The 26,787-nt window shown below is 36.6% G+C and overlaps 1 protein-coding gene across 1 annotated transcript in view; it reads right to left on the minus strand.

Moving 5' to 3' along the window:
• Positions 1–1,865: 1,865 nt before the first annotated feature.
• Positions 1,866–26,787, minus strand: part of LOC128855401 (beta-alanyl-bioamine nonribosomal peptide synthetase ebony) — a 52,055-nt gene continuing 27,133 nt past the window's right edge. Inside the window, exons 2-8 of the mRNA XM_054090271.1 lie at positions 6,363–7,496; positions 6,024–6,191; positions 5,183–5,954; positions 5,022–5,112; positions 4,779–4,954; positions 2,674–2,857; positions 1,866–2,597 (exon numbers count right to left, since the gene is read on the minus strand). Of these exons, the coding sequence (XP_053946246.1) occupies positions 2,454–2,597; positions 2,674–2,857; positions 4,779–4,954; positions 5,022–5,112; positions 5,183–5,954; positions 6,024–6,191; positions 6,363–7,488 (2,661 nt within the window). The 5' untranslated portion in view covers positions 7,489–7,496 and the 3' untranslated portion in view covers positions 1,866–2,453. The remainder of the gene's footprint in view (positions 2,598–2,673; positions 2,858–4,778; positions 4,955–5,021; positions 5,113–5,182; positions 5,955–6,023; positions 6,192–6,362; positions 7,497–26,787) is intronic.

A 26,787-nucleotide genomic window follows, 5' to 3' on the forward strand; every position in this document is an offset into this window, starting at 1 on the left:
TTCCAACAAAATTTCGGCTTCAGACGCCTTAAAAATGTTGCAGACAACCTATGGGGACTCTGTTCTATCGCGTGCACGTGTTTTCCAGTGGTACAAATCGTTCAAAGAAGGCCGTACATCGGTTGAAAACTTGCCTCATGAACGTCGTCCAGCAACATCAGTAAACGACGAAAACATCGGAAAAGTAAAGGAAATTGTGCTTGAAAATCGCCGTGTGACCGAAAGAGAGATAGCTAGTAAGCTGAGCATATCAAATGGATCCGTTCATACTATTATTCATGATGTCTTGGGCATGAGACGCGTGTCCGCGCGTCTTGTTCCAAAATTGTTGAATTTTCTTCAAAAAGAACAACGCAAAACTCTCGCTAAGGAAATGCTCGCCATGACTGATACGGACATCCGGCACATCATAACTGGTGACGAGACTTGGGTTTATGAGTATGACGTCGAAACAGCCCAACAATCACCGGAAGGGCGCCCCCCGGAGGAGCCGATACCCAAAAAACCACGCCAAAGTCGCTCAAAAATTAAGGTTATGCTGATTGTTTTTTTTCGATTACGAAGGAGTTCCTTCCGCAAGGCCGATCGGTTAACGCTGAATATTATTTAGACGTTTTAAAGCGTTTGCGCGAGAACATTCGTCTTAAAAGGAAGGAATTGTGGGACAACAAGTCATGGTTCTTGCATCACGATAATGCACCAGCTCACACATCACGTCTTGTTCGCGATTATTTGAACAAAAATAATGTTAATATCGTTCCGCAAGCACCGTATTCGCCTGATATGGCTCCATGTGACTTTTTCCTGTTTCCCAAGCTCAAGTTGCCGCTCCGTGGAAAACATTTTGAGACAATTGAAGTCATAAAAGAGAATTCGAAGAAGGAACTGAAATCCATACCGAAATCGGCCTTCCAGAAATGCTATGATGATTGGAAAAAACGTTGGCATATGTGTATCGCCTCCAATGGTGATTACTTTGAAGGAGATAAAATAAAAATTGAACAATAATTAACCGTTTGTGTTTTATTAAAACAGTCTCGTTCATATTTGAGCAGAAAAGTATACATATCTTGTCCTGGTACAAAATATTCCGCAAATTTTGAATTGATATATTCCATAAAATTACTGACCCGTTGAATCCGTGATCTGATGTCTGCTTCTTGCTGATTAACTGATTTTAAATGTAACATACAAAATAATTGGTTAAATCTGCTTCTAGTGAACACATCAGAAAAAAAATGGTATTTTGGTATTTGCAATAGTATACCAATAACACTGTGGAACAAATTCAGGTTAGCAAAAATTAGGTCCATTCTGAGAGTGGCGGGTGAAAATAGAGGCGAAGTTAGAAGACCCGTATCGCGCCGTTTTTTTATGTTAGTTCGAATTTTTTTTAACCGGCCTTCGAAGTTCGAAATAGGAGCAAAATTGCTTATATGGTTTTTTGGCTATAACTCGTCGACTAATTGATATTTTTTCAATCTGTAAAAGCCAAATTATTGCTAGAGACCTGTGCAACAATTACAATTTTTGAAAAAATTGATTTCGAAAATTTTTGTGGTACTTTTGAAACAATATACCGAAAATCGGCTCCGATTTCGAACTTCGAAAGCCGATTAAAAAAAATTCGAACTAACATAAAAAAACGGCGCGATACGGGTCTTCTAATTTCGCCTCTATTTTCACCCGCCACTCTCAGAATGGACCTAATTTTTGCTAACCTGAACTTGTTCCACAGTGTAATCTTGAACATTTGGCAGCAAAACACCATGTCGCCACTACGGCGACCGCGGATTTACTGTTAGCTTTTTAACGTCGCAAATACGGTAACAACGGAGTGCAAAGGGTTAAAATAAAACAATTAATTTTCTTATGTCTGGTATTTTTGACATATTCTTGTATTTATTTAATTTATTTTAGCTTAGATTTATAAATAGATGATTGTTTATGTATTCAACAGGTACATGCATTACGAAAAATCTAATATTTGGAGAGATGCACAAAAACTAAGATAATAATAAACGCGTATGCAACAAAGAAAATAATACTATACATACATAAAAAATAATGGAAGTATGAGATTTGCCGATTTCCATTTTTAGATTCTAATTTTGTGCTGTTTCTGAGTTGGTGGAGGACTCGTTAAGAAATACAAAAGTTCGCCAAATTTTCTACATGTGCACATATGTTTTTGTTTTTGTTATTTGCGTTTTTATACATAACTTGAATTTAAGCAAATTCCGACTTTATCAACACAATCCTTGAGTAATACATAATTAAATGTTTGTATGCCATTTATAGCGTAGAATTAAAATGGAAATCTATTCTTTTGTAGATGCAGCGAAAATAAATTATGAAGTGGTGAAAAAATGATATGCTAAATAACTAATATTTTAAAACGATTGCTTTCTTTCGAAATCAATCAACAAGAATTGTTTGTGGCCCGTCATACTTTAGTCGGTAACTTCGCGCCAATGAACAATGGAACGTTGTGAATCGGGAGCTTTTCCGAATGGTTTAGTGCCATCGATGTATACGTATTGATTGACCTGATAGTCCAGCAATGTCTTGTAGTGGTAGACATCGTTACCGAGTTGCTGTAATTGTACGGAGAAAAGTATAAGAAATCGCTCATATTGCAAAACCTTGAACCATTTGGTTCCTTTGTTTTACCTGCGTTAAGGGACTTGTATTGGTTGTTAAAATTCCGGCAAATTGTTTCTCTCTAGCAACGCGCAGCACTTCGTTTTCCATGAAATACATGCAGGCGATATTCTCTTGTGGATTCAATTCGGAGCTGGTGCCCATCATGAACGAGTGGAGAATTTTGTTGAGCCCCTTGGGAAGTTGGTTGTCCCTTTATTTTAAAATAAATTAAAGCAAAAAATGCAAACAATTATAAAACTGCAAACTGAGTTTTGCATAGACTTTTAGTTTGGACAAATATTATAAATAAAATAAAAATGAATAATTTGTATACAACTTTTTTTGTTTTTGTCCCTCCATTAAATAATTCTTTAATTTCTAATTTTTAAGATCATTCGATATATAGTCGTAGTGTGTTTTGGATGAATAGGGTTCAGCGCGCATGCAATGAGCTACTTGGAGCTTCCCTCGATTGATGGCATACGTTTAAGAAAAAATAATAATAATTTGCGCGCACACTTCTGTAAGGTGTTTGGCCAAGCTCCTGCTCCTATTTGTGGTGTGCGTCTTGATGTTGTTCCACACATGGAATGAGAAGCTTTTTCAAGGCAGAAATATACTCGGAGCTTCGCCATTGCATGCCGAGGGGCGACCGCTATTAGAAGAAACTTTTTCTTCATTTTGGAGTTTCATGCACGGAGATTCGAACCTACGTACTCGAAATGGTATACGTTTAGTGGGTAAAAAATTAAGCTGGATTTCTAGTATGCCTTCCTCAGATATGCTAACTTGACAATATTGAATTAGTTACTTGAGTAGAGAAAAGGTGGCGCAAAATTAATCATAAAATTTTTTTTGAATAATTTTTTAAATAACAACAACAGCAAACAACTCTTTAAAATACATTTGATTTATTAAATGGTTTTGAGTGGAAATCTTTATTTTGAATTTTACGCGCTTCATAGTTTGTCTGTTTGTTTACTACAGCAGTATAGCTTTCAAGTGTCAAATATGATTGATCTACGACGCCATTTGCAAAAATTATAAGTCTTTCAACGCGATGACTAATTTTGCGCCACCTGATACTATATATTTGTACCCAATAAAATCACGTTCAGAAAGCATTTTCAAAACAATCAAAACATTATAAAGGGTGACCAGATTGGAGGTACTTTTTTCAATAGGGCTTTTTTGACAGATCACGCTTCACTACTGTCAAACTAAATACATCATTTTATTCAGAATTCATGACATTTCATCATGGAAAGACTTGCTTCTCAACAACGTTTACCAATCGTACAATTGTATTACGAAAATCGACGCTCTTTGATAATTGTTCATTGCGCGCTCACGCCAACGCATGGTGAGTAGCGATGAGGCCCATTTCTGGCTTTATGGCTACGTCAATAAGCAAATTTGCCATATTTGGGCTGAAGAGCAACTTGAAGCCATTCAAGAAAAGCCATTACATCCATTGGTGCGACTTATGCGCTAGAGAAATCATGGACCTATATTTCTTCAAAGACGAGTCTGGCGGCAATGTAACAGTGAGTGGCGAACGCTATCGCGCCATGATAAACTACTTTTTGATGCCGTGGTGCCGGAAATTGAAGCCCGTTCCAACAAGACGGCAGACGGCGCTACTTGCCATACAGCCCGTGAAACAATAGATTCACGGCGATGTCGTTTCAGTGAACAATTTATATCTCTTATCGGACTAGTGAATTGGCTACCAAAATCGTGTTATATCACAATTTTGAACTTTAATTTGTAGGGGCATGTAAAGTCTAAATGCTTTGTGGATAAACCAGATTCGGCTGGGGAATTGGAAGCCAACATTACTAAAGTTATTCACGAGATACCGATCGAAGTGCCCCAACGAGTCTTTCAAAATTGGTGTTTACGGATTAAGGCGCAGTTGCGGCTACCATTTGAAAGAATATGGTTCTACGGTTCTACACAAACATAATAAAGATTGCCTAATCAATTTGAAATTTCGTTGTTTTATTTCAATTTAAAATCCGATACCTCTAAATTGATCACCCTGTACATATGTACGTACTTATGCGTATGAATGTGTACAAGTTTATGTAGTATATATACATATGCCTATATATAATTAGTAAACTTACCGAATGGGGCCTTCAACAAACTCTAAAAACTCAAATACTATAATAAGATTTGACTTAACCTCAACTTCGGGTTCAGCGCGTGCGTCAAAATTTAAGGCCGTTCCAATGATGCGATTTGTACGTCTGTCACGTACCACCAAACTGAGATTCTTCTCTACTAAAACATCCCACATATCCTATAGCAAGGAAAAGAACAAATTCACTTATAAATACATAAGTGGAAGGAATTAAATCAAATATTACATTAATAAGATCACTGTAGTCATTCGGGAATATATCTGGTTTGAGCCATTGTTCCAGATCCGCCTTGCCATAAAAGCTGTCAACTATGATGCTTTGTAAAAAAGAGAATTACATTAATATAGATGTCCATACGCAATTAATGCATTCAACACTTTACTTACTCCACCACTTGCTGCCTGTGGGAATCATTGAGCTGCTCAGCCACCATATCAAGATGTGGCGCAGCGTTTGTCCAGTCCTCGACCATTGGGGAGGCATTGCGATTATTTATCATTTTCTCCAATATTTCACCCAAATCCTTTGCGGCAATAAATTCAGATATGCCTACATTGTAACCCTTTTCTCTCAACAGTGTGACTGTGTAAATCGAATTCAACGAATTTCCGCCCAACTCGTAAAAGTTGCTGCGAGGCGATAGAGTGGCGCGTGTAGAACGACCGATTACGCCACCCACGGTCTCAAAGAGATCACAGGCAATGTGCTTTACCTCTTCGGGTACGAGTGTATAATCATAGTCCAGCACAATACTGGAATCGCCTTCGTTATTATTGGCTGTCTCGTAAGTTTTGAGAAGTGCCTGCCGATCTACTTTCCCATTGACAAGGAATGGAACTTGGTCAATAAGCACAACTTGTGGTGACATGTACTCCGCGAGCTTATCTCTCAATTTAGCCTCGATTTGTAGTTCGTTGAATAGCGGTGAATCGTCGCGTAGCTTAACAAAAGCTAGAATCGTCTGATCAATTTTGCCGGCATGATAGCAAAGTACGATCGCTTTATCGACGAACGGCAACTCTGAAACGTTCTTTTCAACTTCGCTAAGATCGACACGATGACCACGAATCTTTATTTGCGAATCGGTTCGGCCTTCGTACATCACATTGCCATCCCGTATAGAGCCATAATCACCAGTGCGATATAGACGTGAGTATTCTGTTTGTGACGAAGAGGAATTGTATTCATTTACGTACTTACATAGAGGGATGATTTGTTTGAACTTACTTAATTCCACAGCCAATGGATTTTCGACAAACTTTTCCGGGTCTCTACCATTTACATAACCTTCGGCAAGATTCAGGCCCGAAACAAATATTTCACCTATTTCGCCATATTTGACTGGGCGGAAGTCTCCATCAAGTAAGTAGATAACAGTGTTGGAAAGTGGAATGCCTATCACGGGTGAAAACGTAAACTGTTAGAAAAGTGTTAAGTACAAACAGATCACGACACTAATCGCCGCCCATGCTATGAAATAAGCTGTTATTATGAATTAAACCAGCAGTTAAATTTATATTAAGACGTTTATTGGAAAAGCTTGAATATCTCAAAGTTTCGACTCACCAATCGGTACATGATCGAACTGGCTCAATTGCTTTTTGCTTTCACAAGCAAAGTACGTAACATCACCTATCACTTCGGTGGAACCGTAAAAGTTATACAGCATATGTATGCCCTCAGCGAAGTAGTCAAAGAAACTTTCTGCCAGTGCTACCGGCAAAGGTTCACCAGAACAAACCCAAATCTTCAAATTATACAAAAGTCGGTCGCGTTGCACCAGTTGATGTCTTGAATTGCCATCGTTCAACTTCAAATACATCAAAATAGAACGCAAAAGTGTTGGCACCAAAACTAAACGACGTATTTTATATTTCTCTAGCAAATCGACCAAACGCTCCGGATCTTTAGTTATTACTTTGGGTACAACTAAAATAGAAAGTCCACACATCAGCGGCCCCCACAGTTCGGACACTGAGTCGACGAATGTGAGTGCTGTCTTGAAAACGCTCACCGACTCAGTTGGCGCGTAAGGCAATTTGTGCCATTGCCATTGCAGACGGTTCAAGATTACGTGATGTGGTAGGCGCACGCCTTTTGGTACACCAGTACTGCCCGATGTGTAGAGCACAATCGCCAAATGATTACTACCGTCGGCCAGCATCTCGGCAGCAATTAAGTTTGCGTTACTTAACTCGGTGGAACGGCGAATGAGTTCCGAGCTTGTAATGGTGAGTGTGCCGCTAAAGCGTTGTTGTTCAATATTGTCATCACATAGCACCATAGTCGGACGCGCTTCTCGTAGGATATGTTGTATGCGTGTGATCGGGAAGGTGGGGTCAATTGGTAGATAGGCGGCTCCCGCTTTCCAGATGGAGAGCAGCGTATTGATGAGCACATCTGATGGTTCCATGCATACTGCTATAATATAATCGCCGTCGGTGTTAGGTTGCAAACAGTTACGGTTTATGTCAGCCGCTAGTAGACGTGCACATTGGTTGGAGCGCTGATTCAATTCCTTGTAAGTGCATTGCGTGGCTTCAGATGCGATTGAACCGCCATTGCTGTGCGTTATCAGTGCAGTTTTGTGCGAGTGATGCAACAGATTTGCCTCAAAAAGGCGATGCAACGGACGGGGCGTTATATCCTGTTGTTGGCCTTTAACAATTGATAGTTTTGGTATAGATCCCATTGTTGTGTCTGGAAATGGATAAAAAAGGTGTAAGATGACATAAATAATTTCACAGGAACTAACAGAAAAAAATGTGTAGTGATGAACTAAGATTGTTATATTTAAGATATCTTTAGAAAAATAGAAACCTAATATTGAATTGGTTGAGGTAGGTTGCATGTAATAGACAAACGATATACCCCGATTTAGTTAAAAGGCAAATGCACTTGCAAAGGGTGCTTTTTTAGAGTTTGAGAACTTAAAATTGTAATACCAAACAGAAATATAATCTGGTAGATAATTTCTTGGCATTTATTTATTGAATTTGATATATGCCGAATGTCCACCGCGGCTACGAGTTACATGGTCCATTCGTTCAGCCAAATTTTTGAGAACTTTTTAAAAGCAATCTGGCCGTATGGCATTAGTGATGGCTTGAATATTGCAATACATTTATTCTTAAGCGTGCTGTATGGCAAGTTGCGAATGGAAAGAGTTTGGAAAAAGAATTTTGAATATGGAAAAAATTTGGAAAGAAAAATTGAGCCAGCATGGCTCGATAGAGCTCGCCATTCAGCGTACCTTTTCCATTTGGAAAGTAATAAGGAACTTCGCAAACTGATTTTGTTTTTAAAAGTAAATTTCTACAATTTGATTACTACTGACAATTACTTGCCGAACAGAACTGAACAGAAATATCATCACAGTTTCCGATTCTCAGCTGACAAACAATAGTTTTCGATATCGATATTTCCCATGCAGTTAAGGAAACACCCTATACTAATCATATTCATGAGGTGAGAATAATTCAACAGCAGTAAATGAAATGCTTGTTATGAATAACTTATTGTGAATAATTCGACATTTGATAAGTTTTGCCGCTTATTGGCATCTATTTATATAAATGTATAGCTTCTTGAATAAAATCATTGTTTTTTTAGACTTCGTTTTTTTCACACCCCACTAGCAGATACTTAGTAAACACACAGTCAACAAATATCACAGAACAAGGTCAAATTAAAACAATACTATTAAGAAAATGAAAAGGTATCCGTTATGCATTTGAAATGACAGGAAAAGTACCGTAACAGGAAAAAAATCGGCATTTTTCTTGACTGCCATGATTTATACAACAAATTTAATTGTACTGCCAGTTCCCAGATGTATCTCCGATGCGACTCGGCAATTTTAAGTGAAATATTGCACTAATTCCAGGTGTTGAACATAAACTTTTCTGCGTAATTCTATTGGAAAGTCAAAGGTATCCTTATTGTGCAATCTTGGCAGAAATATAAAATCAATTCTTCTCGGAGTCTAATCGTAATATGCAGAATATAACAGGCATGTTTTTTTATAGTCTTTCTATAGTTACTTTATATCTGCGCGTTCTTTTGGTCTCTGAACTTTATTGATCCCATGCCATCATATTTTGTTCGTCTCATGTTTATAAGTCTTAAGTTCTTAGAAAATCGTAGGCCTATAATGGACCTGCCTTTTACGCATAATAACATTACTGCATCCATTGGTTATCATTACTTCCTGAACAAGATTCGACTTAATGTTCTCAGTGATCTCTTAGGCACCGCTACGCTTTTTATGGGGGAAACTTGAAAGCTTTGTATGCTAATGCTCACTTTACTCGCGATATACGTGAATTAAATTCCATTATTTCGCTTTCGAGAGTTGCTTTTTAAATCTTTTAAAATCTAAATTATAGTAGTCTTAAATGTGTTGTTAAATTAAAATTAATTGTGAAATATCAATAGTTTACCTTTATACAGGGTGGGCCATATAGCGTTTGCTTTTTGAACCACCTATTTTTTTGAGAATGGTAACACAAATGGCATGTCAAATGTGTTCGTAATTTACTTAAAGGTTTGCCATTTACGAAATGGGATGATATACGCTTGAACAAAATTGGGAAATATTGAAAACCTGAAAACCTATTTCCAAAGTGGTGAGTCTTCTTCTTCTTTTCTGATTTTCACATCGGTGGCTACGTCAATAAGCAAAATTGTCGGATTTGGGACTCAGAAAAGCCACACGTTACTGTAGAGAAGGAAATGCATCCACAACGAGACACTGTTTGGTGCGGTTTTTGGTCTGGCGGCATCATCGGGCCATTTTTTTCCGCAGTTACAGTAAATGGCGAGCGTTACCGTGACATGCTCAACGAGTTTTTGTTTCCAAAAATTGAAGAGGATGACATGGACGACATTTGGTTTCAACTGGACGGTGCAACTTGTCACACTGCCAAAGTTACTCTCGAACTTTTGGCTACCGTTTTTGAAAACCGAATAATCAGCCGAAATTCCGATATCAATTGGCCGCCTCGGAGCTGTGATTTAAGCCCGTTGGACTATTTTTTGTGCGGAGCCGTTAAGGACAAATGCTATGCGAACCATCCAGAGACGATTGATGCTTTAAAACACGAAATCGAAGTTGCCATTAATGAAATTGGAGCCCAAACAATAGAAAATGTGCTTAAAAATTGGGTTGATCGAATGACCTACTGTAAAGCCAGTCGTGGCAGTCATTTGAACGATATTATTTTTCATTCATAAATGACAATGTTCAATCTTCAAAATAAAATAAAAAGTTTGAAAAAATATTGATTAGTTTTTTTTTTATAGCCGATTCAAAAAGCAAATTTTATATTTACATAATAATTGAAACTTTTAGACTTAAATGTAGAAATATTTAAGTAAAATCGGACCATAAATTAAGTTTTTACAGATATCTTAAATCCATCGTTTCCTAGCGTATCCAAATGAATTTATAAAACATCCCTAGCATACAACAAATAAACAACAATTCCCTCGCTAATGGATGAACGGTAAATGAGTGTATACCGAACAGGCAAACAAACAAACAGACAAACAAATATTCATCTTTATAAATTAGCACGACACACTGCGACACTAGTTAAATTTCTTTTGAATATTTTTGCCTTACAAAATTTCAAACGAGAAGGCAAAATTGGAATAAATAGTTTAGCTTAGTTTAGCATTTTAGTACAATAATGTAATAAAACCCAAGAAATTCGGCACTACCAGACACAGATCTATTTAAGCAATGTTGTCAAAAAAGATTATCTGATGAGTTTCAAGGCTGACATCATTAACCATATGAATACTGATTCCCAAGTAAACAGTATCCTCTGTATATATATATATGATTGGCGCGTACACCCTGTTTGGGATGCGTCTTGATGTTGTTCGACAAATAGAGGGACCTACAGTTTCAAGCCGACTCCGCACGGCAGATATTTTTATGAGGAGCTTTTTTATGGCAGAAATACACTCGGAGGTTTCTCTTTGCCTGCCGCGGGACGACCACTATTAGAAAAAAAGTATCCTCTTCTACTTCAAAATTATAACTGCCGACAGTAACTTGATACTTCGTATGCCCTCGTTCGTCTCCAAACCCATTCCTGATTATATAGTACTTATATTTGCAGATATATAAATACAAACATTCACTCGAATGTAGCATTTTTTTGCGGGAATATAAGTCCGACTTAATAAACTTAAACTTATTAACATATAATACATCTATTAAAATTTATTATTTCCTCGCTTTCATATGTGAATTATTAGCCTCTCACATATCCAAATATGTCATATGTTGACACGTTCATAAAAAGTTGCATTATTACTATTTCATATATTCAACAAGTTGCGTATACGACTAGTAGGACGATTATGTGTGAAAAGTAAATGCAAGCTGGTAAATTAGATGCAATACCAAATATGCAGCGTCGTTTACTACTGTCTATTAAAAATTGCTGTTTCTATATTTATTATTTAAGAGCACTTAATTAATGCATTTTGCTTTATTTTTTGTTGTTGTGCCAGCTATTTAGTTAATCGTATTATTGAATGCCAATTGTCGTTATGGGTAAGTGGCGTTTGTGAGTGTGAATATCAGTTTTAGTGCATATTTTATTATGCATGTGTGTATGTATGTGCGTGTGTATTAGTCAGATTATGCTAAATTTGTAAAATGTGGAAGTGCTTGCTAATCAATATATTGTAACTAACTGTATGTTTTCTATTACTGTTTTTGTGATTGCCCTCTGGAGACAAGATTAGGTTAGTTAAAATGCATTTTAGAAATTATGCATGAATATTTAATAATGAACTTGCTCACTATATCCTATACATAAGTAACGTTCAGCACATTGGCTACATATAGCAAAGGAAATTTAATTAATTTTTATAACATATTTAATTTTTTCATTTAACACCTTTAGTGATTTTATTAATGTAGCTATGTAGCTCCTAAAGAAAACTGAAAATAATTGTATAGAGGTAAAAGGTGATTGCTTACGAGCAGTCAATCAAAACCGTTCTTATTTTGAAGGTCTAAATAGTAAATAGTTAGTTAAACGCATTAGATTTTAAATGAATTAAATTGAAGGCTACTCAAACTAGAAATCAACAACATTTAGTACAGTCTAGCTTCCAATTTTCGTTAATTTAATAAAAACCTAAATTAAATTTACATCTATTTTACACAGTACAAAAGCATTAACCCACTTACTCGCACAAGTTTTTATCATTAAATACTAGTTATTGTCAAACTTTGGCATAGATTTATGTACTAAACTTCTACGTGCAAAGTAGAGAGATAACATTAGTGGCGCGTATCGAGGTTATGTTTAGTTAGTAGCATATTTTTGAAGTCGTACACCAACTTGTTGTCAGATCGGAATATTTCTTTGCGTTTGGTATGCATATAAATCTTGGAAGCCGAGTGACTTCCTTTTCCATCACGACAACGCATCAGCTCATCCTCATCAGTTGTGGCCGCAAAATTAATGGAAATGGAGCTACATCTCATTTCTTATCCCGCCTATTTTTAAGATTTGGCTCCCTTGGAACCCACGGACTACTATTTCTTTGAAGAAATGGCTGGCGGGAAAAAGATTTCATGCAAACGAGTAGGTGATTGCAGAAACGAATGGCTATTTTTCAGACTTGGACAAATCCTGTTATTCGAAGGGATTAACAAACTAAACATTGGATGAAGTGCATAGGCCTAAAAGAAGACTATTTTGAAAAAGTAAGTTTTTATTATTGCAAGGTATTTCAAACAACCCCCATACCATACAGGTACATTAGGGCGGGTTCATATGCATTCAATGATTTTTTTCGACATCTTCGATAACAGTTTCGGATTTTAAGTAAAGTCTATTTAAAGCAAATTTCGTGCCCACAAATTTCAAAAGAAGTTGCCCTTAATTAATACAAAGTTAGTATAATTAATATTAATATTTACGAAAATATTTTAAATGCAATATAAAAAAAAAATAATAATAATTGGCGCGAACACTTCTGTTAGGTATTTTACCGTGCCCCTCGTCCTATTTGCGGCGTGTGTCTTGATGTTGTTCCACAAATGGAGGAATCTACAGTTTCTAAGCCGACTTCGAACAGCAAATTTTTTATGGGCAGCTTTTTCAGGGCAGAAATACACTCGAAGGTTTGCCATTGCCTGCCGAGGGGCGACCGCTATCAAAAAAAAAAAACTGTTCCTAAAATTTTGTTGTCTCATGCACGGATATTCGAAACTACGCACTCCTGAATGGTAGTCACGCACAATCCCATTCGACTATGGTGGCTGCCATCAACTTCAGTCAATAATGAGTTGAACTCTTCGTATGGCAGGAATTTATCATCAAATGCATGTTTTAAGTGGTACCTTATTCGTTTTATGCCAATCTCCCAGTACCCGTCTCTATATAGCGCGGCTGAGGGGTTAAAACGATTATCGATTCTTAACTTGTTGAAGAAAAAATGAAGTTTTTTTAATCTGCCATTCAATGTTGTAAAGCGATGGCCAGCTCTTTCACGGCGAATGCAAAGTTTGTGCCATAGTAGAAAAACAGGTCAGCCACGAGCTCAAGTTGCACATGCACACAATTCACTAATGTATGTTTTGGTTGATTTAGTTCTTCTTCCATGCGGAAATTTATACAAATAAATTATCGTCTAATAAACTTAGAAATAATCTCTTGTTTGTTCATTCATCTAACAAAACCAATTATTCAGTGATTGAGTCTATTATGCGATACTCCTACTGTGTAATAATCACGGCATTATTATAGATTTTAATGTTAATGAAATTTAAACTTAGCTTTTTTGTAAAATTTAACTAACTGTACTACTCTGTAAGCCATCTCTCTATTAGCCTGAAATCAAAAAATAAGGGCCTGAAAAATCAACTGCATTACGATAAAACAGTGTGCGTAGGTAGCCCAGGCTTCGGTAATTCTATAATTCATTGTGTAGCTATATTGCAAATACATTTGACGTGTTTTTGGAATATGTTGCGAATTAGGTTATATATAAATATGTTATCCAAATGCCTACGTAATGATGAAGGAATTTACTGTAGTATATTTATAAATAATGCATTGAATTAAGCTTTGCATCTACGAAGAGCTACCATAAAATATCTCAATGAAGGAAATTTTTTATAAACCGAAGCAACTTTCACAAAAGTAATATTTTATATTCGTATATATGTAAAACGAGTATTATATGCTTTTTATGCTAATCTACTAATGCTAAGCTGTGCCATAAAATACCACCACAAATTCTTACGCAATTTCAATTAGCTTTTACGTTACCAAATGGATTGACGTGTAAGTCAATTTATTTATGTACTGAGGACAACTACGCCCCCAATAAGAAATTTACATAAGTAGTAGATATGTTCTAGCACTTGAGGCGCATATAAATGAAAAAAAATAGGTGTCGAAAATTCTTCAGGCGGCAGATTACGCTACTGGTCTGCGGATAGCTATTTTTCAATTCTTATCACTTAAGAAGTTCACATGAAAGAGAAGAAAAAAATTTGTAAAGATGAGGTTAAAAGAGTCGAGTAATACGACCTTGATATATCGCAGGTCGGCGTAAGATAGGTGCCGAAAAAGCTCACACCACTGCAGAAGCAACTACATGTCAAGTATTTGCATGAATCTACTTGTATGCATCGGATCGTTACTGAAGGCGAAACTTGAGTTCATCACTAAGAACGTAAATCGACTTCATCACTAGGAACCTAATGGCTCCAGTTAATGCAGTAACATAGAAAAAGGGCAGAATCAGTTAAAAAATTCGAAATGTCATAATTGGTAATAATTCAGAAGAAATATTTTCTCTATTGCAGAAAAACTGAAAGATGGTAATACAAAAAAAAGGGGAGAGTGATGCCCATGTTGCAATGTCTGCCTTACACAAGTGTGGCTTCGAAAAATTTTACTTATTTTGAAGGTATAGTTTTGGGCAACTTCTTTTCATAAGAAGATGTGCTTGAGCAATTCAGATCATCATAAATTATTGAATAAGTCAACTCCATAATCAATCTGGTAACCCGCTTGTTATATAGGGTGGGCCATGTAAAATTTGCTTTTTGAATCGGTTATGAAAAAAAACGAATCAATATTTTTTCAACCTTTTTTTTTATTTTGAAGATCGAACATTATCATTTATGAATGAAAAATAATATCGTTCAAATGACTGCCACGACTGGCTTTACAGTAGGCCATTCGATCAACCCAATTTTTAAGCACATTTTCGATTGTTTGGGCTTCAATTTCATGAATGGCAACTTCGATTTCGTGTTTTAAAGCATCAATCGTCTCTGGATGGTTCGCATAGCATTTGTCCTTAACGGCTCCCCACAAAAAATAGTCAACGGGCTTAAATCACAGCTCCGAGACGGCCAATTGATATCGGAATTTCGGCAGTGTGACAAGTTGCACCGTCCTGTTGAAACCAAATGTCGTCCATGTCATCCTCTTCAATTTTTGGAAACAAAAACTCGTTGAGCATGTCACGGTAACGCTCGCCATTTACTGTAACCGCGGGTCCTCGCTCATTTTCGAAAAAAAATGGCCCGATGATGCCGCCAGACCAAAAACCGCACCAAACAGTGTCTCGTTGTGGATGCATTTGCTTCTCTACAGTAACGTGTGGATTTTCTGAGCCCCAAATCCGACAATTTTGCTTATTGACGTAGCCACCGATGTGAAAATCAGAAAAGAAGAAAAAAACTCACCACTTTGGAAATAGGTTTTCAATATTTCCCAATTTCGTAAATTCGTAAATGTCAAACCTTTATGTAAATTATGAACATATTTGACATGCCATTTGTGTTACCATTCTCAAAAAAATAGGTGGTTCAAAAAGCAAACGCTATATGGCCCACCCTGTAGTAAGAGGAGCTCGGCCAAATACCTAAAATGGGTGTAAGCGCCAATTATATATGTATATATTAGAGTTCCTTAGGTCTGCATCTATCGTCGCCAGGAGGTCTTAGGTGTACCACAACTTCTTGCGACTTTCGGATCCCAAGAAAGGACAGCACTGCATACTTTGCCGGCATCTATGCACAGTGTATGACCTATCCAACCAAACTGTCTGCATTTGATGATTAGCTCGATGGGGAGTTCATTGATCGATTCCAATAAGTCAGTATTAGAAATGATATGTGGCCACCAGTTCCTTAAGATTTTGTGCAGGCAGGAGTGGGCGGCTATTGATTCCCGTGCTCCGTGGAAAATGAGAGATGCTCTGCTTTACCAGTTTGTAGAAAACAAACGGTGTACGAAATAAAATAGAAATTGAAGTACCAGACTGACACTCCCCAAGTAGCACTAACGTCCCGTTCTGATAGCATTATGTGACCTCCAGCCAGTCAGAGCTGTTGATATAATGGGGAAGATTGATGGTATTTAGGCTGGCGTACTGCCTCAGGATATCAAAAGGAGCACTCAGTGACTTTAATCGTCTAGCTGCCAAGCCTGGGCATTTACAGAGAAAGTGCTCAACAGTATCTTAACAGAAAGGTGCCAAATCTCCTGCAATGTGGATTAAACCTTTTTTTCCGCCTGTGTGCCGATCATCCCATGACCGGTGAACATAGCTACGTGTTTGAAAATTGAATAGCGTGGCGTCCCCAGGACTTTCTGAGTCCTGAGTCTATTGTACTGGGGTCAGAGGTTTTCGAAATGGAGGTTTATTTTCGCTGTGATTTCCTGAGAAATAAGTTGTGCAATCCCACTTTAACAACAATCAGGGGGAGGCCGATGACGGTCTCTGAGACCAATACAGTACCCTTTGTGGCAACCTCATCAGCAATTTCATTTCCCTCTATGTTCCTATGCCCTCGAACCCAGATCAGAGAAATGTTACTATACACCTTACACGAGTTGATTAGTTTGGACCTGCACCATGGCGTCGTCAGAGCCTTGATCGCAGCTTGACTATCGGAGAAAGAGAAGTTCGGGCGTGATTAAATTTCTCTCAGTATTAAATAATTGCACATATAAAAATACAAAAATACGTACAAGTATTTTTATTCAAAATTGATTTAATAAAATTAAAAGTTTTTTTTCATTCAGGTACAGCATCAACCTTCAGCATTAACTGCTACTGACATACATAGATAAGTATGTAAATATGCAAGTGCGCTTGTAATTATTGAATGTGTCAATAGACAAAGAACGACGTTACTATGATTTACTGAATGAGTGCTAAAAACGGATGTGAAGCCTCGCAGGTATTTAAATTTATGCAATTAAAATTTATATTCCTCATTTTCCTGTCCATCGATCTAACAGACAGGTGGCACACTTACACCACTGCCACATTTGTTTTAATGACGCATTAAGGAAAACAAATATATGTGTATGTAATATATGTATATCGCCCCGCAGCGGAGGCTAGAAAGACTTAGCATCTTATTGTTCGCGAAGGTAATTTTCAATCCAGCGTTACGTTACATGATTTCGCCGATATGCAAGCATTCATATGAACATACGTACTATGAATGTATGTATGTATGAATGCATAGCGTTTTAGTATGAATCGTACATTCGCATGTGAGTTGAATTGTATTGTGAATGCGCCACAAGCCATACGCATGCGCATTAGCATTGCGATTTACTTGAAAAAGCCCATATGCGTTCGTATGTATAGTATGTATGTTATGCCATATGTGAAGGTATGTAGGTATGTAGGTAGATATGTCTGTACAAAACGTATGTGTCTGACTTCTAATCGCTTGTTATATAAATATGATATAAATACTTGATTTTCTCTTCTGGGCTTCCTCTTGGCATATCGTTGGCCTCAGTTGATTGTGATAGACTTTAAAGGCCAATTAAAAGTGAATTATATGATTTTTTTATTTCTAATGTTTCCAAGTTGCCTTTTTATTTGCATATAATGTATGTATGTATTTATAAAACTGATTGTTATGACATCGACACTGACCTTCTTACGTGGTTTATGGCTGCACTATAGAATGGGCTTCAAATTCATAAGACCAAATTATACACATATTCACACATATGTACATTCATAGACACAATGCAGATAGAACAAAGAAGTTTTATTCGTTTATCCGATTATTGTCAAAATATTGTATCATAATCATAATAATATGATAATAATACCCTGCAGGGAAAAGCCTAACGAGTATGTGAACATTTTAGTTCAGAATAAAGAGTGTTCAGATTGGAGGTACTTTTCCAATAGGGCTTTTCTAACCAAATACATAATTTTTTCAGTTTTTATTGACATTTCATAATGGAAAGACTTACGTCTCAACAACGTTCACAAATAGTGGAATTGTAAAGGGGTTTTCAATTAGAGCGGGTCGATTTTGGCGCCCTATGGCAGCCATTTTGTTTTGGTGACATCTGTCAAATCTTTTGTTTATTATTCAGTTGTTTATGCCAAATCATCATGGCAAGTTACACGATTGAACAGCACGTTCAAATGATAAAACTTTATTATCAAAATGAGTGTTCATTAACGCAATCGTTGCGCGCATTGCGCCTATTTTTCGGTAGACGTGGTGGCCCTTCCAATTTCTTATGACCCATATTGAACCATATGGACCTAGACGACATGTGGTTCCAGCAGGACGGCGCTACGTGCCACACAGCAAACGCCATTTTATTCCATTTCAACATCTACCCGCCCTTATTGAAAAACCCTATATTACGAAAATCGACGCTCTGTGAAAAAAGACTTCATTGCGCGTTCAGGCCAATTTATGTTGTACAACGATGAGGCCCATTTGGGGCTTAATGGCTACGTAAATAAGCAAATTTGCTGTATTTGGGCTGAAGAGCAACCTGCAGCATTCAAGAACCAATCGACAGCCATTTCATCCATAGAAAACAACCGCTTAGTGCGTCTTATGGGCTGGAGAAATTATCGGCCTATATTTCTTCAAAGACGAGTCTGGCGTTAATGTACCAGTGAACGGCGAACGCTATCGCGCCATGATAAACAACTTTTTGATGCCGTGGTGTCGGAAATTGAAACCCGTTCCAACAAGACAGAGGACGGCGATACTTGCCATACAGCCCGTGAAACAATGGATTTACTGCGTCGTCTTTTCGGTGAACAATTAATCTCTCGTCTCGGGCAAGTGGATTGGCCATCAAGTTCGAGTAATATCACACATTTGGACTTTTATTTGTGGGGCTATTTAAAGTGGTTAAACCAGCTTTGATTGAGGCATTGAAAGTCAACATTACTAAAGTTATTCACGAGATACTGACTGAAGTACTCCAGTGAGTCATTCAAAATTGGTGTTAACTACTGCGCAGTTGCGGCCAACATTTGAACGACTATCTTTAAAAAATAAATGTCACAAACATAATCAAGATTGCCCAATCAATTTGAACTTTCGTTGTTTTATTTCAATTTAAAGTTCGATACCTCTAAATTGATCACCCTTTACCATGTCATAGCAAAAACATATCGAATTTAACTGGAAAAGATGGAATTTTTTCTTTTATTCCTCCAAAATAAATTATGTCAATGTCATTGTAACGCCCTGTACATGCTTGTGCACATTTGTTAGTTGGATATTTTGTTGTTGTTAGTGTTTATTGCATGCTATATTTATTATTTCAAATCTTAGTAGGTAAGACAATATATTCATAATAAAAAATTTGGGATATTGTTTTCATACATATTTATTCAGAATTTAAAAGTTCATGTGTTTGCTCAATCTGCTGCATTGAAAGACAATGAAAATCAAATTGTTTCTTATAATTTAATTTTGGAGGTTAATGGTGCGCAAAAAATGTTCTTCGTTTTAATACTTCCCTGGTTTTTGAAAACAAATTCAGTGAGTGGAAATTTATTTGTTACTTTTTGGCGAAGAGGATTTATGTAGAAGAATAAAACGCTTATTTGATTCAAGAGTGGCGCGTATACCCTTTTTGGGTATTTGGCCGAGCTCCTCCTCTTATCCTACCTACAGTTTCAAGCCGACTCCGAACGGCAGATATTTTTATGAGAAGCTTTTTCATAGCACAAATACACTCAGAGGTTTGCCATTGCCTGCCGATGGGCGACCGCTATTAAAAAATGCTTTTCTTAATTTTGGTGTTTCTGGTAGTTATGCACCAACCCATTCGGCGGCCGAGTTTTATAATAATAAAAGAAAAAAATGTTAAATCAGAATGCAGAAAACAGTTCCTCTATGCTTAAAAATATAATCGAAATGAGTCTTTACTTTAATTTAGTAAGGCACGGTAAGTTGAAAATTTTGAAGCTGCTTTCCTTCCATTTTTCCACCAATTTTTAGAGTTAAAACGTCCTTCGTGGAAGCGAGCGATTTGCTTTTATTATGTAACGATAACAAAATGGGAGAGTAGACTCAAATGAAAAAATACTAAAATAGAAATAATAATACTACATATTGAAAGGCTTTAGAGGAAGGAGAATACGAGGGTTGCTTTTATATTTTCCGCCTAATAATGAAAACCAGTAAAATAATACAGAAAACGGCCTTACTGTTTTTTGAAATATTCTGCTTGCAAGTCAATAGACTATTCGTATTCGCTTGCAACCAATTTTCAAAGCACTTTTGCCACTCAGAAGAGGATACCTCTAAACGTGCTATGTAAAGACTTCAGGCGTTGAAAAACGTTGACATCCCATTTAAGGTGGCTGTAAGGTGGATTATCCATTAATTCGATCCTTTGAGTGCTTATGTGAGCCAATATGTGGTAGCGGTGAGAGTGATGATTCGTCTTCGGCGGTTCGCTTTCCTTAACTCTCCGAAGACCTCTGGCAGCCAAATGGTTGTTTACCACTCAGCATTGGCTGCTTTAAGTTTTTCTAGTGATACAGTTACCATATTACCAACTTTTCTGAAAAGACAGACGAACGGCTTTTGTTGGACTAAGCTCGTCTTGGAACAGCCATACTGTCGATTGCTGTTTTGTTTCCTGCTCATATGCATAGATCCAAGATTCGTCGACCGTTAATTCCTTTCATTACTATTTCGCTTAAATCCATTTACGTAGCTCAAAAACTATGTAAATGGCAAATGTGAGACTAAATAAAACTTTGATATGAAGAATTTTGCCAATAGAAGCCAAAATTTGATTTTTATGAATGCAGCAAAAATTCACCAATTCAAATATGGGTGGCACAAAAAGTTCGGAAACAAATTTGTGCAAAGATAAAATGTTTATTTTGAAGTTTTTTTGGTACTCTGTATTAAACCAAATAGTTATGTGCCTTTATGAACGATAATTAGTGTTTTTGAGTTTTCCGAATGAAAAGCTTATAGCTCAACTTTACCCGATTATAAGAGCTTTGCACAAACTCCAGAAAAATTATATTCCGAGGTTGCAAAATTCGGACATAAAGCTTCCCAGCTAAGCTCTACAGTTTCTGCCACGCCATCAACTTTTTCCATAAAATTTATAAACTTTAATAACTTTTCCATATCTATTCTTTCCTACAGAACTATCTATCATACTTCCAAGAATATGAAGTTGTGCCAATGGTTTTTTTCCCATTCTATTAACAAAACTACTGCATTACTACTATAAACATTACTACTAACCAACTGCTAACTAAACTGGATTTTCTGTACAGGCTTCGATTCCAACATCCATTTTTCAATGATTTCATTCGCCTCTTCAGTAGTAGTTGGTCTCTCGAAACGCGGTTTAAACATTTTTTAAGAATTCTGTGCTGCTGTCATTTTCAAATGCAAATAATTCTTAATTAAGTAATTTTTTAACTTGAACCTACAAAATATCAATTTTTAAAGGCTTTATAGAGTTGTCAGTTGCGTTGTATATTAAAAGAGATATTTTATGTTAAAACCGTACATCGATAATTTGTTGCGGCACTTTTTTGCCTACCCAATAATATTTTCTTTCGTTTTTTATATCTATGTTGTGAGTGTCCAACATACATATAGGTATGTATATATACTCGTATGTCATATGACCACTGCTTTGGCTCGTTCACCTGGCGCAATTAATTTGTGTTATAAATTTTTGTATTCTTTTTGACAACATTTTGAAGCCAATATTGTTGCAAATTTGTTGCAATTATTTGCCAAATTTGTTGCAATTACAAAAAGAAATGTAATGAAAAATGGTGTTGGCACAAGGCTGAATGAATTTCATGCTGCAAATTAAATACTCGTTCATAAATGCAACCGACTTCAGCAGTTGCGAGGAGAATAAATAATTTGAGTTGCTGGAAAATTAGCCATTGATAAAGCAAAAAACATGAGCGGCGGCGTTTGGTTGAAAATTTACCATAATAACAGGCAAGTTTCTGCGCATGAGTGTCATAACTTAATGCAGATGTAGACATATGGACAGTTGTGTATGCCTTGCAGGAAAACCCGAACCAAGGCGGAACATTTCTAGATCATAATATTTTCTAATAGCGGTCGCCTCTCGGCAGGCAATGGCAAACCTTCGAGTGTATTTCTCCCATAAAAAAACATTGCCGTTCGGAGTCGGTGTAAAACTGTAGGTCCCTCCATTTGCGGAAAAACCTTAAGACACGGCGTGGTTCGCTGGACCATGCGACTGGATTGTAACTGGCACCGGTTGGTGGTAGCACAGGAAGAGGCAAGCCTTCTCTGTGTTTGAAAGATCAGGTGGAGAAGGACTTGTCTTCACTTAGTGCTTCAAACTGGCACCGGTTAGCATGAAAAGGAAACGACTGGCGCGCTTTATTAAACTCGGCCAAGATCGCGTAAGCGGTTATCGCGCCAAACAAGAAGAGAATCAGTGCTGAGGACAACACTCTACAGTACGGACACACACTTTAATAGTTCATAGAGAAAACAAAGTTAAAATACTTTTCCTTTTTTATTAAATAAAAAAAAGAAAAGTTTAAGTATTTTTTTAAGAGTCATTTTAAAACTTTCAAGTCATGTAAAGATTTTTGTTAATAACCCAATGTGCGAATATAATAAAATAGCGACCCATAGCGAATAGTGTATTTATACAGGCACAGAATTGATCATCCAATTTTGTTTTTGAATAACTTCTTTACAAAATAAAAAACAAAAACATGATTTTGAGAAAAGGAAATCTTTATTCCAAGCTTTACGCGCTCCATTGTTTCCTGGTTTGTATACTGCAGCTTTCTAGTTCACAAGTGTCAAATATGATTGACCTACGACGCCATTTCCAAAAGCTATGAATCTTCCGAAAGTGTCACCTTCTACTATTCGAAACTACTCTTTGTACTGCAAAGAAATATTAATATTTATTCTTAATATAGGTATATACAGGTATGTACTTAGTCCTGCCATAAGTTCTGTTACAAGTCCTGTTATAGATATGAAATTATAATACTTTTTTTATGAAACTATTTTTATTTAATGAGGTAAATATTAAAAAAAAATTTTAAACATTCATTCGGAATGGTCATCATTTGCTTTTACAAAAACCTTCAAGTGATTAGGTCATTCAGCTACTGTAGCACGCACGGTTTCCATGAATATTGACAACGCTGCTTGAACCAAAGATTATTTGAGACTTTCCACATTTATGAAGAGAGTACTGTTCAACTGCTTCCCCACACCTTCCAAGACATCCTTCCGGTACACTTTCACACCGGTCTTTCCTTTTTCGTAGAAATGAGGAGATGTAACGCCTTTACAAGACACATCCCACCAAACCATTACGGAGGCTGGATGTTGGCTAAGCTGAACCCTTGGAACAAAATTGTTTGCGTTTTTAGAAGTTTTAGCATAGATTTTGTCGTTTGCTTGTTAAAAACTTATTCAACAGTGAACATTTTCTCATCTGTAAAAGTAATATTTTCATGGCCCGTGACCGCTTGCCACCGAAGAAGCTACTTGCATCTGTCGAATCTAATTCTCTTCAAGCGCGTTGTCCAAAGGTGATCAGTTGAGCGACGGAAGACTTTCAGGTGGAGATCAACTCTAATTAGTCTTGACATGGATTTAGTCGATACTTTCATTTCCCTGAACATGATTTTCTACTTTCTAAGCGGGTTTCTGCGAATTCTTTCTCGAACGCCCTTTATGGCCGCTCGAACCACGCGAGGACGATTACTTCGTTTTCTGTCTGCCACTTCAGACATTTGGGAAAAACGATTGATCGTGTGGTAAACAAACATTCTCAAAATATTAAGTTGTTTCAGCAATTCGTAAATCTCACTTGCACTTTTACCGCACTTTTGTAATGCAATCAGCGCAATGCGATTTTCCTTAGCTACGCCCACGAAACTGAGTATAATTTATGAGTAGACAATGCATACAAACAAAAGCAAAAATAATGGAACTTTTTCCGACGCATTTTTTCTCAGAATTTTCTGTCACAGAATTTATGGCAAGACTAAGTATATGTGACACATGAAGCCCTCATCCCCTTTCGCTCGTTTGTGCTACACCTATGACGGAGTTCGCTGCAATTTTTCTGTTAATTTTTTATTTTTTTTTGTTTTGTGTTTGGCAGTAGGTATTTTTTTATTAATTTAAACTATTAGCAGTAACTGCTGCATACCTTCTGGGCATTTGTGAATGAGATAACTGGTAGTATGCTTATGCCTGCACGAATATCGGAACATATACATATGCGCGTGTGTTCCTATATTAGTGTGTGCCGCTTCTTAATGGAAACTACCGTTCGAATTGGATAAACTTGAATGCTAGCATTAAAAATGGAAAAGGGCAACAAATTGAGTTTTGTGGTGTTCACTGTTCACTGCCTCCGATGATGAGGTGAAATCTTGACTTGTCATTGAATTAAGCTGTAACCGTAAAATAAAAGCTTTTGTTGCTACTGCTACTGTACGTATGCATGCTTGTTGTTGACTTAGGCACAAACAACATATTCAAATACATATAGACTTGGCGGCGGTTTTACAAACTCGTAACCACGATTCAAGGTCGTTTTGATTTTTCGCCAGTTGAGCGGCGGGCCATATGGCGCCTTTTTTATTATTTTTGCTTTTACAGTTTTTCCATTCGTTTTTCTGTTTTTGTTTTTGGATTTGCATAAATGCAGAATTAATTTATTCCATGCCTACTTAGTTAAGTATGTACAATGTTTTGTGCCAAGCCGAACTTAGCTTCAGCTACTTTTTTGCTACGCTTTGTATTTAGTAATCACAGCCATGTTGGGATGAGACCATTTTTACGATATGATTCACCCATGTTTGGTTTCTGAAAATGCGGGGAATTTACTGTTGAACGCAATACTTAAAAATTAAATATTTATAATTGAAAAAAAAAAGAATTATTATTTTACGAAATTAAATCTAATAAAACTGTTTTTTAAATCATGAAATTTGCAATAAAGTAATTAAGTGATAATTGAGTACATAAATGTCGAAGATGATTGCTATTAGAATAAGTATATCTTGGCAGCGCTGGAAAAGAACTGCCTAAAATTACTTTTGTTTGTAAAATAGTGCGATATATCAGTTTTAAGAGGTATAACCAAATTCGCTAGCGGCGAACTTTGCTCGATAACTTTGTTGTTACTTTCACAAGCAATTTTTCGTGAAGCGTGCAGAGCCCAGAGATGGCGAGAAGGCGAGTGGCGGATCGTAGGCCATATTCCGTTTGAATTAGGGATGCAACTGTACTAGCTTGCATGCGAGTTCGTAATTTCATTTTTGTCAAGTTTAACTTTGAAAATACACGTTGAAGAGTGTGGGCTGACGGAACTCCTTTCAGAACCCTTGATAAATTTTTGAACAGTGGCTCCTTTAGTTAATTTTTTTATATTTAAAATGTTTACCAAAAGCTCACAGATTCCTCAATTTTTTTAACACTTTAACTCTTTTAATTCTGCGATCGATCTATAGTCCAAGGAGATAGAATGAAACTTTTCAAGTAGTCGTTGACAATATTTTCGAAAATTACACATAAAAGAATTTACAAGAAGTATGAATTGGCAATGGGAGAAACTCAATGCGGATTTAAAGAAGGCATGGAAGCACATAAAACACTATTTTTCATGCATGTATTAGTTGAAAATTGCAGAGACATCCACAAAGATGCGTTTATGTGTTTCATAGATTATGAAAATGCATTTGAGACTGTTCAGTACGATAAATTGATCAATATTCTAAAAACAATAGATATTGATACTAAAGATATTCAAAGAACTTTTATTGGTAGCAAGCCGCAGAAGTAAGCGTAAGCAATGAGAGTACTGACGCAATTCCTAGTCAAAGAGGAGTCAGACTAGGGTGTATTCTCTCGCCATTACTTTTTAACATCTACTCTGAAAGGCTCTTCCAAGAAGCACTACAAGGGTTAGAAGCTGGCTTTTAGGTAGATGGGATATATATTAACAACATCAGATACGTTGACAATACAACCAACCCTCTTAGCAGATAGTTTAAGTTCTCTACCAGAACTAGTCAATGCTGTTACGCTTTGCAGTAAAAACTTCGGTTTAAAAATAAACGTCAATTAAACTAAATAATATATTTGAAGAAGAGGAAACATCTATACTGATACAAGCTTAGCAATTATTGACATGCCCGTAGAAAGCGTGCGAAATTTCAAATACTTAGGATGTTGGATTAACGAAAATTGGGCAACTTCGAAAGTAATAAAAGCCCGAGTTAAAGCTTCCAGAGCAGTATTCATTAAGTACAAACAAGTTATCAATAATCATGACTTCAGTGTTACTTATTGCCTGCATTACTCTTTGCTATGAATAGATATAGACTATTAAAACCACTGATATAAATAAAATAGAAGCATTTGAGGTGTGGTCATACTTATATAGGAGACTTCAGAAAATATCCTCGACTGATACAGTAACAAATGCCGAAGAGCTGCGTATATGGGTCATATTATGAGGAACAATAAATATCATGAACCTCAACTATTTCTGCAAGGAAAAATAGATGAGAAATGTGACATAGGTAAAAAGTTACTATGCTGGCTAAGAAATGGAAAATGGAAAGGGAAGGCGATGGACGGGAATTTGTAGTAAGAAACTTTATTGAGACAGCGAGATAT

Source organism: Anastrepha ludens, chromosome 2 (assembly GCF_028408465.1).
Source record: "Anastrepha ludens isolate Willacy chromosome 2, idAnaLude1.1, whole genome shotgun sequence".
NCBI lineage: Eukaryota > Metazoa > Arthropoda > Insecta > Diptera > Tephritidae > Anastrepha > Anastrepha ludens.